Below are 10,710 nucleotides of genomic sequence, written 5' to 3'. Positions count from 1 at the left end.
AGCGAGAAGGCGAGCCTGAGAGAAAGGAGAGAGAGAGAGAAAAGAAAGGGCGAGGGGCTAGTGGAGAAGTAAGGAGGGGCATACGGCGCGAGGCGGAGAAAGGGCGAGTAGTCGTGGCTCCGGCGCTCACATTCCTCTATGCTACAAATCCGGGAGGAAGTTTTTTTTGGGGGGGCTGAGATGCTCCATGCCTTTCCCTGGGCAGCCTTGACGCAGGGTCCTCTCGGCAGAGACTGAGCGGCGAGAAAGTGCGAGCCCGGCCGGCGGGGTCTTCTTGGCGGGCGCCGGAGCCCGCCTTGCTTGCGGCCCGGAGCCGTCCGGCTTCCCCGCGCTTGGCCAGGCGGGCGTCCCGGCGCGTTGCGCCGCTGCCTGCGGGCTAGGACTTCGCGAGGTGGGTCGACTCCTCCTCCCTCCTCTTCTTCTTCTTCCTCTTCCTCCGCCTCCCGTTCCTCCTCCTCCTCCTCCTGATTTTCCCTCCTCGGCGGGCGAGGGTGGGGGGGGCGGGGGAGGCCGGGGCTCGCCCCGAGCAGCCACGATGCTCCTGGACGCCGGCCCCCAGTACCCCACGATCGGCGTGACCACCTTTGGCGCGTCCCGCCACCACTCGGCGGGCGACGTGGCCGAGCGCGACGTGGGCCTGGGCATCAACCCGTTCGCCGACGGCATGGGCGCCTTCAAGCTCAACCCCAGCTCTCACGAGCTGGCCTCCGCCGGCCAGACGGCCTTCACGTCGCAGGCGCCCGGCTACGCGGCTGCCGCGGCCCTGGGCCATCACCACCACCCGGGCCACGTCGGCTCCTATTCGAGCGCAGCTTTCAACTCCACGCGGGACTTTCTGTTCCGCAACCGGGGCTTTGGCGACGCGGCAGCGGCAGCCAGCGCTCAGCACAGTCTGTTCGCTGCTTCAGCCGGAGGCTTCGGGGGCCCACACGGTCACACGGACGCCGCGGGCCACCTCCTCTTCCCTGGCCTTCACGAGCAGGCGGCGGGCCACGCGTCGCCCAACGTGGTAAACGGGCAGATGAGGCTTGGCTTCTCCGGGGACATGTACCCGCGGCCAGAACAGTACGGCCAGGTGACCAGCCCGCGTTCGGAGCATTATGCCGCGCCGCAGCTGCACGGTTATGGGCCTATGAACGTGAACATGGCCGCGCATCACGGCGCTGGCGCCTTCTTCCGTTACATGCGCCAACCCATCAAGCAGGAGCTCATCTGCAAGTGGATCGAGCCCGAGCAGCTGGCCAACCCCAAAAAGTCGTGCAACAAAACTTTCAGCACCATGCACGAGCTGGTCACGCACGTCACCGTGGAGCACGTCGGCGGGCCTGAGCAGAGTAACCACATCTGCTTTTGGGAGGAGTGTCCGCGCGAGGGCAAGCCCTTCAAAGCCAAATACAAACTGGTCAACCACATCCGCGTGCACACGGGCGAGAAGCCCTTCCCCTGCCCCTTTCCTGGCTGCGGCAAGGTCTTCGCGCGTTCTGAGAACTTAAAGATCCACAAAAGGACGCACACAGGTACGAAAACGCTGTTCCTGAACCCCCACCCCTCCATCCTGGGCCTGGGACCCGAAATCCAAAAGTCAGTGGCCGGGGCGCACAAACCGGGCCGCGGTTGGGTCTGGGCGTCAGGTTGCAGCAGGCAGGCAGTGGAAGTGTGCGCTGGTGTTTAGTTTGAGGCTTGAAATTATGAAGAGGTATAGAGAGGACTGGCCAAGAGGTATCTAGGAATTTAGATTTTTAAATGAGGACTTAAAAAGGCTGGGAGAGCAGAGAGACAAACCCAGCTTTGTGGAGCCCTTGGTGTACGCGAAGCCAGGAGAGGTGGCCGATTCTCCGCGGTGGCGGAGGCGCCAGCAAGTCCAGCTGCAGACAAATCTAAACATTTGCTTCCGGCTAACATCTTTCTCTAGACACCTTAGTGAAGATGTTGTCAAAAGAAGGAGCTAAGGAAATTGGAGGAGATAGGATGGAGGCGCCGAGAAAGAAACAAAAACCGAAAGGGTGGGGGGGAGTATTGAAAGCAAGAAAGTTGGGCCTGAGGAGGCTTTTGAAGGCTTATGCATATTTAAAGAGCCCAGTTTTAGTAGTGACTTGTATTTGAGTAAGCTTAAAGAGTTGGGAGAGTCGACAGAAGGCGGAGAAGTCTTTTTTGTCAATTAGATTTTATGAGATAGTTTTCAAAACACCAAATACCCTACGTTAGCCTTTAAAAATGAAGAGACCGGCCAGGAACAGTTAAAAGAAAAGTTCGCGGCGAGCTCAAGCCTGTGGTCTGAGTCAGGCAGGCCATTCCGGGCCCCTAGCGCCAACAAGGCCGGGAATCCTGTCTGCTTCCCTATTCTGGTTTGCCTGGGTGATTTCTGTGAACCGCGTTTGGAACTTGGGGTTTAATGCCAGAGTGAAGGAAGAATTTGCGGCGCCGAGCTCTCGGCCCAGATTACCTTATAAAATGTGAGTGTGTGTAGGGGGTGGGGTGGGGTGGAGGAGGCGACGAGGGGGGTGCGGAGCGTCGGGGAGGGGGTAGGGGGAGGAGAGAAGAGCAACACAGCAGGAGAATCTGCTGGCAGTGTGAAAATTAGAAAGCAAGGACTAGGTAGGAGCCGCCCGAAGTCGGCTGTATAGCCCCGGGCAGAAAAACCAGCAGCCAGACCTGCTGCCACTCTGGGATCTAGAAAAACTACCACCACTGATAATAATAATAAAAAAAATTAAATCTGGATCTAATTGGATTAGAAGTTAAAATAGTTCAGATATTTATAATTCCCCTGCAGATATAAGACTTTATGTTAAAGACTCGGGTTTTTTAACTTGGAAGGTACTAACACAGAGCTGTTGCCTTTTTATTTTGTTTTGATTTTTATCATTGTTTAAAATTTTAAAAACAGCCGCAGGATTTGTTGCAATCAGACTTCTCTCTTGCCTTTCGCACCAGGGGAGAAGCCCTTCAAGTGCGAGTTCGAAGGCTGCGACCGACGCTTTGCCAATAGCAGCGACCGCAAGAAGCACATGCACGTGCACACGAGCGACAAGCCCTATCTTTGCAAGATGTGCGACAAGTCCTACACGCACCCCAGCTCGCTGCGCAAACACATGAAGGTAATCGCCGCGCTCTCGCTGGCCGCCTTTGAGCCCGGACCCCCTCCGCTCTTCGGTCAGGCCGGGCGGCGAGTGGCAGCCGGGTGGTGGAAGGAACTGGCGGAGGCAGAAAGGCAACGGTTCCGCTTTGCTGAGTGCGCCTGGGCAGGGAGGGTGGGAGCTGGAAAGGGAAATGAGGGCACCCTAAGTTTACTGTTTAATAATAAAAGTTAAAAGAAGGGGGCACGCGACCGGAATTTGGCCCAGGTAGGGAGCTAGCTAGGGCTGTACCAGCGGGTTGACTGTGCCGAAGCTGCCGCCATTGTAGCTGGCAGCGTTGGCAGGAGTGCGGGGCTCTTGCACACAGGCCTGAGCGTTTGCTTACCTAAATCTGAGCAAGCAAAGTACAACGGCTGCAGGAGGGACCATCGCAGGCTCCTGCCTCAAATCCAGCCTCCCCCTTCCCAGATCTGTTTTTCTTTTGTGGGTCCCGGGGGGCGCTGTCCCTCCCTGGAGCACTGCCTTTGCAGGGCGGAGGCGGGCAGCCAAGCCTAAGTCCGGCGGGTCAGGCCTCCCATGAGTTCAAGGGGATTCAGCGCTGTGTGGGGAAGCGGCACGCGGCCTTCACCCGTCCTAGGCGGCCGCCGCGCGGGCTCTTTATCTCCGTAAAAACGCGACTTTATTCCCGCAGGTCCACGAATCCTCCTCGCAGGGCTCGCAGCCTTCGCCCGCCGCCAGCTCCGGCTACGAGTCCTCCACGCCGCCCACCATCGTGTCTCCCTCCACAGAAAACCCGACCACCAGCTCCCTGTCGCCCTCCTCCTCCGCAGTCCACCACACAGCCGGCCACAGCGCGCTCTCTTCCAATTTTAATGAATGGTACGTTTAAAATCAGAAACAAAACACCGAACAAAACCCTATTTAAGAGACTGAACACACACGTACACAAAATATTACTGAATGAACCCTGCGAATCAACACAGCCTCCTACCCCTCCCCCCCGCCCCAGACACCGCAGTCCTATTTTTTTTTTAAACCTGCCAATAGACCCAGGACCGAGTAAGAGAAAGAAAGCCCCAAACCTTTATTTTTTTCCTTTTTTCTTTCTTTTTTTTTTTTCTTTCTTTCTTTCTTTTTTTTTTTTTCTTTTTTTTTTTTTTTTGGCAAAGGTTTGGTAGCCAAGGGGCGGGAGGGTGGTCGAGGAGAAGGCGGCCGCCTGACCGAGTGCTGCCAACCCCGACCGAGGGCCAGTTTCTCGTCGGAATCGAACAGGCCCTCTGGGCTTCCGTTTTGTTTGTTTGTTTTTGTTTTACTTTGCATTCTTGTAAATACAGAATTATTAGCTTAAAACTGTACTGTTGGATTCTGTAAATAGTTATATCTCGGTTGGAGCGGGCGGGTGGGTTCGTGGCGTTGTGGTCTTTGCATTGGGGGAGGGGGGAGGGGCCGGGCGGGCGGGGGAGGGGGAAGGGAGGGGGGTGGGCGGCCGAAAGCCAACTGTTTGTACTGAATGGGAAGAATGTTCTAGTAAATGTGTACCAAAATGTGAATTACTTTGTACGATTACAGTCTCCACGTCGACCTAACAGAATATTATTGGTATTAATGTGCTTTTTTTTTTTTTTTGTATAAAGTGCAAACATTTCTCGTCCCAAAGTCTAAGTACTTTAGTGCAGTAAAATGTTGTTTCACGTCCTGTCAAGAATTCGTATAGTACGAGCCTGGATCTGCGTGTCAAACTGTTCCATTTGTTTATGTAAAGTGATATTAAAGAAGATATAAACTATAACTGTCCGTTGCTTTTGGCAAAAGATAAAACCACATAATGTATATAATTCCTAGTTTCCATATTTATCCGCATGTAAAGGGCCGGTTTATTCATGTTACAGCTATTCAATATTTATGGCTAGAAAAACTCGTATGTACACTTTAGTTTCCAGAACTGTTTGGTAACCTTTCGTACCTTATTAAAAGATTCTTAAATCTCAGTGATTGTAGTAGGAATTTCTTCTTCACCCCCAGCAACCTGCTGCCTCTTCGGCCAGCTTGAGTGGGTCTCTAGAAAAGCTTTCCAGTCTCCCTCGCCTTCCCTTTCTGTCATCGCAGGTCCTATAAACGTGATAAATGAACGCTACCCTGCTGGCTCTCCGAGAGGGTGTAATTAGTATTTATATCAAAATTTATGAAACAAATTTTCGGCCGCTATATAATTTAAATGACCTTTGCAGACGTACAATAACAACCATAAAAATAACAGAAATAGATTGCACAGGCGACATCAATATTAATGTAGGTGAATTGTCAGAAGCTCAGGGGCTCACTCTGCAGTGTTGCAAGTGAACTTGAAGCAGAGGGTTCCGCTGCCCCCCAAATTAAATTCCCCTGGCTGAAACCGAGTTGCAGATTTACAATATCATATTTTAAATTGCTGTCTTCAATTAAACCATTTATGGCCATAACTAATTTTCAGGATGTTGATGCATGGTTTTACAGACCTTCCTTCTTTGTACAAAAGTAAACGCCCATAAAGCGTTTTACTTATATTTCTTCAAACGTGATGCTAATTTAAATTAATTACTTACTATGATATGTTATTATTCCTATAATTTTGCCACTGTTATTAGTTCTTTCAAAAATACATCTAGGGAAGAGAATTATTTTATGTAATTTGATTATCTTTCTATCTCTTTTATTTATTTCTCATTTACTTAAGAAATTCGTTCCATTGGCTGGCGTTGATACAGTAAATTTGTAAATGAGGAGACAATATAAAAAATCTAAATTACTTGTGCTTAATGACTGTAGCAGAACGCCTTTTCTCTAAATCAGATTGTCTTTCTTGCAGTTTAGTTTGATAGATTTGCAAGCTATGCTGCTCCTTCGAAGTTAGCTGCGCTGGTAGGAACGCGAGCTTCTTTGTCTCTGGTTGTAGCTTGCATGATCGCCCCATTAAGCAGACAACGTAGGGGAGATCACAAATCAGGGCCTTGGCTGTAGCTGCAAGGGTGTGGATGTGTCAGAGCAGGAGGCAGAAACTGACCTCAGTGTGGACAAGGACGAACCTGGACCTGCTTTTTTAATATGCTATGTGTGTTCAGGAAATCATAGGCCATATTGACTCTGAAAAGAAAAGTAAGAGAGGGAAAACCCTGCAAAAGTATGAGAACCCCTTAAGATATTGACATCTATTTCAAAGAGGCATTAATTTTTCAGAGTATATCGTTGACCAATTACAAAATCAAAATGTTAAATTCTCTTTAAAAATCCTTTGTTGACATGTCTTCATCTCTTGCCATTTGTATTTGTCACTTTTGGCAACAAAGTTTTATTGGTAAAGGAGGGGATTTGCTGCATTTTATGTAACACATAAAAAACTGGAGATGGTGGTGTTTAACTTTTTAAAAAATACTATTGTGATTATAAGAGTAAATATTAACCTTTCATGAAAAGAGCGCCACCTTGCAAGGTTTGGCGAGATTTAAGGAAGTTGAACACCTAAACGAGAAATGCTGCTAGCTCCTAAAATTTGTGAGACCAAAAGCTGTCCCCAATTGTCTTTGGAGGTTTCAGATTGATTAATAGTGTAGTATTTGACATGACACTAGACATTAGGCCCAATAATTAAAAAAAAAAAAAAAGGAATAAAGATAGTTCCATCTCTCTAGGAAAGAAAGATAAATACCTCAATTAATAATCCTTCCCCTTCCCATAGAGATCAGAATGTCTGGGATCCTGACATGAGTATTTATGACAATAATAATCATAATAATAACAGTATTTTTCAACTTTGTTAGTACATTTAAGAAGATAGTAAATGAGTGCATTTTTTTCTTTGTCCATTCTTAAAAGCAGTTTACTTCAAATTTGGAAATATAAATGTGTCATTATTTGTTATGTTTCTGGTGATTTTTTAACTTTAATATCATTGTATAGTAATTAAATATACTATGATCTATGATTTAAGTAGGATATTTTAAATATAAATTTTAGGGGTAAATATTTACTTCAAAACTATTTCACATTTAAAACATTTTTTTATTTTGGCTTTGAAGCCAAATAATTTTTTAAAAAACCATTTGAGGAATACTGTGTGTGTTTGTGAATAATCTCACTCACAGGAAAGGAACTTTTACAGTAGAAGCCAATATTTATGCCAATGCCCCTTATGCATTCTCTTCTCCAACACCCACCACAAAGAAAAAGTCATTAATGATGTAGGTCGCTTAAAATAATGCTTCAAACTTAAATGTAGTCTATTATTTTGCTGGTACCTTTAATGTCTGCTTCTTGAGATGTATTCTTCATACTTTTCTTCATGGGCTATTAGGTTTTGAAATACATGAATGTGAACAGCGAGATATATTGTTAGACCCTATTTAGCAGGAGCTGAATATGCTGCAAATGGCTGGTTTCTGTGTGTAGCTGTGGATTTTGGTTTAGGCAGACAGCCATCCTGATTCATATTTCCATTGCATTGTATTCTGGATACTATCAAGTGATTAGAACAACTGACAAGTTATTAAAAAGTTATATTGTATCAACAAAAAATGCCTAAGTGCAAGCAATCATATTTGAGAAATGAAGAGAAATGAGTTGTGATATGTGTGTGTGTACATTTACAGAGTAAGCATATAAATATACAAGCACCATTTATATGGGGGTTAAGTAATTTTCAAACATTTCAGATCCTTTGTTTTCTTCTTCAAAAGCTACCCCCAACCGCTTTAAGCATTTGCAGCTGATGATTTTGATTTTTTAAAGTCAAGCATTCAAGTTAACCTTTAAGAAGCAAACCACCTCCAAAAGAAAGATGTAACCTTTCAATTGGCCCATATGCTTATCATTTTTTTTTTTTTTTTTTGCTTTAGCTGACAATGAAAATAGCACTAACCTTCTTTGGTGATGGGCCTGGCATTTAGATGTTTTTATTTGTTGATTGTGAAGTTTTCTCAGAACTTTTAAAGGACTGGCAACAGAACTACACTCCCCAGCTCTGAAACCTTCCAGACATCCCCTTTTTGAGGCCAAGATACAGTAAGTGTGTTGGACCCCTTGTGAATCAGTGCTGGTGTAGTTAGTACCTAAACATACTTCTTTCCAGGAGGCAGCTTGGAGAAGGCCCTGGTCCTTAAAGAGCAGCATTAGTTTAAGATGGGTTGGGGAGTAACTGTATATGGTCTGGCAAACTCCAAAGGAAGACACTGAGCTTGTGCTTTTGATACTTGTGAACTATTTATGAAACCATCAGATTTCAGACATTCCCAATTCACATTTTTTTTTTTAACATGAAATACTAATTACGAATTTATTTCCTCCTTTCTAGGTACAGAGTTCTCGCCTCCTCCTAGTATCAGTGTAGTTCTTAGAACTGTGTGTTCATATTAGGAAAAAGAAAGTGTTTTCATGAAGATGGTCACAGTTGATATCACTCTCTGGTTTTAGAATTCTTGAAAATAGAGTGGCAATGAAAAGATGTATCCCATCTATGCCAGTTAACCACTAAAGGTTCACATTACCCATGATACTCCCAGCTATTTACAACCTCAGTCACCATCAGTAATATGTACTCATTCAAACTGGTTACATATAGAAAGTAATGCTTTATAAGGGTAACTATACAGCAATCTGTTTTTTTTTTCAAGTGACAATCACTAGTTTGGGGGAAGAAATAAGAAACATGTTAATAACTTCCTATGACATGTCACATTTGAGTCTTTTCTTCAAAGTTTTTGCAAATATAACGGTATAATATATACAGAGAATGGGCAATATTCTCCATTAATCTTTGCAAGACTGGTTGCTCCAGAGTCTCTCCTTGAGCAAGAGGAAACAAGATCAAGCCAAAACAGGGACTATTTTTACCATGCAAGCTGAATTCTGGCATTAGTTCCTAATGTTTATTTCCACTTTAGAGCAAGGAGCTAGAACAGTATGATGCTATTCCAATTGATGCTATAATGGAAGTGGGTTTTTTAAGAATATAAAGTAGGATTTAGCTATCTACTATGGAAATGACATTATTTGGCCGTGAAGATGCTAGAGACATACGACTGTCTGTCAACTGTCCCCAATATTTTGGTTGCCTCTGATGGTTGCAGGGAATCTCTAGTATATGGAGGGAAATTCACTCGTTGTGAACTTAGTGATATTTTCACCTATAGCATACACAAGAATCAACTATTAAATGTTGATATAAACATATGGAAGTCCTATCTTTAAAAAAAAAAACCACCCACCAGACGTTTGAAGGCTAGATACCTTAGCAAATCTATCCTTTGTGTGACAATTCCCACTAGCTACAGAAAACATACGGACGTAAAGAGGGCGAGAGAAGCTCACAGCCCGATTCCTTTTTAAAAATTTTCTGTCTATCCGGGAAAATCCTAGCTTCTCGCAAAGAAAACTGAGTTGTGGAGGCAGGTAAAACCAAGAGAAAGGATAGGGGTGGGCGAGTCTAAGCGTCAAGGGAGATTTTTGTCCTGGAAAATTTCCTGAAAATATATAAACACAGGCTTTTGGGGTGGATGTGTGTGTCGGGATGGGGGGAGCGAAACAACAAGACTTCCCCAAAGCACCTCCACAGAAGGCCGGATGGTCAGCGTTCGCAGGGCCCTTTGCGCCACACTGTAGCCCGGTGGGGCGCTTTCCAAGTCGCCGCCGCGGGCTGGGGCTGCGGCTGGGAGAGCTGTGCGCATGCGCGGCCCGCGACCCGCGGTTCCACGTGCTGATGAATATGCAGGAGGCGCCTTTGCCCACGCGGGCTGCGGAGGGAACCTCTCAGAGGCTCAGGCCTGTGAAAGCCGCTGTCCGGGCTGCCAAAATAGTGAGGCGAGGAAGCTGCACGTGTTTGTTTTCAAACCGCGCTGGTTTAAGTGAGTTCACAAAGCCAGGCAGATAGCGTCGGCTCGAGCCTGTGCTCGCAGCCATCGGAACCGCAAGCTGAGCTGGCTAGACAGAAGTCTCCCTTACCCCAAGGGTCGTGGCCTGTGATGTGCGCGAGCCCCAGACAGGAGCCAAGTACGTTGAGAATTCCCCCTCTGCCTGTCCGCTCCTAAGCCGGAAGCTGGCACCCTGGCCCTTCTTCTCCCTTAGTTCCAAGGAGAATACGTACCCTCCACTCATCTGGCACCTAAACAGAGCCCAAGTCTGAGATGGGGTGTGTGGGAGGGAGACAGGGCAGTAGGGATTTTCCTGGCGCCCACCCTCTTTGCCCAGATATAGGCCTGAATGTCCCCTTGTCTGTCTCTCTCCCCTTTTTCTTTTCTCGCTCCTGTTTCCTCTTCCTCTCTCTGTGTCCTAGCCACTACTTACCCATTTAGGGGACTAGTAGCAGCTTGCTGTGAGGTTTTCATTGACCCTTCCCAAATAATGTTTGTCAGCTCGCTAGTTGATGTAGTTCTGTAAAGATCAAACGGGCTTACGTGATGACTGGTGGAGGAACTGCTCTGGCTGAGAGACCTGTAAAGTGTAGGGTTTGGTGAGAGAAATCAGGAGTTTCAGGCGCTGGTGACATTCTTGGGTCCTGCACGTTGCATGATGTTTTGTGGCCAATGTATTAACAGTTCCAGAGCCAATGCATAACCTGTCCGGTGGAGTGGCCAACTTGTAAACAAAGGGGAGGGCTGGTGGAGGC

General features: G+C 46.9%; 1 protein-coding gene across 1 annotated transcript; it reads left to right on the top strand.

Moving 5' to 3' along the window:
* Nucleotides 1–509: 509 nt before the first annotated feature.
* Nucleotides 510–4,085, top strand: ZIC1 (Zic family member 1). Its single transcript, XM_032409196.1, has 3 exons — nt 510–1,517; nt 2,935–3,098; nt 3,769–4,085. The coding sequence occupies exons 1-3, from the start codon at nt 536–538 to the stop codon at nt 3,964–3,966; spliced, it is 1,344 nt and encodes a 447-aa protein (XP_032265087.1). The 5' UTR covers nt 510–535; the 3' UTR covers nt 3,967–4,085.
* The last annotated feature ends 6,625 nt before the right edge of the window (nt 4,086–10,710 follow it).

The sequence above is a fragment of the Phoca vitulina genome, unplaced genomic scaffold (assembly GCF_004348235.1).
Source record: "Phoca vitulina isolate PV1807 unplaced genomic scaffold, GSC_HSeal_1.0 scaffold10, whole genome shotgun sequence".
NCBI lineage: Eukaryota > Metazoa > Chordata > Mammalia > Carnivora > Phocidae > Phoca > Phoca vitulina.
This window is presented reverse-complemented; position numbering and strand designations above follow the sequence as displayed.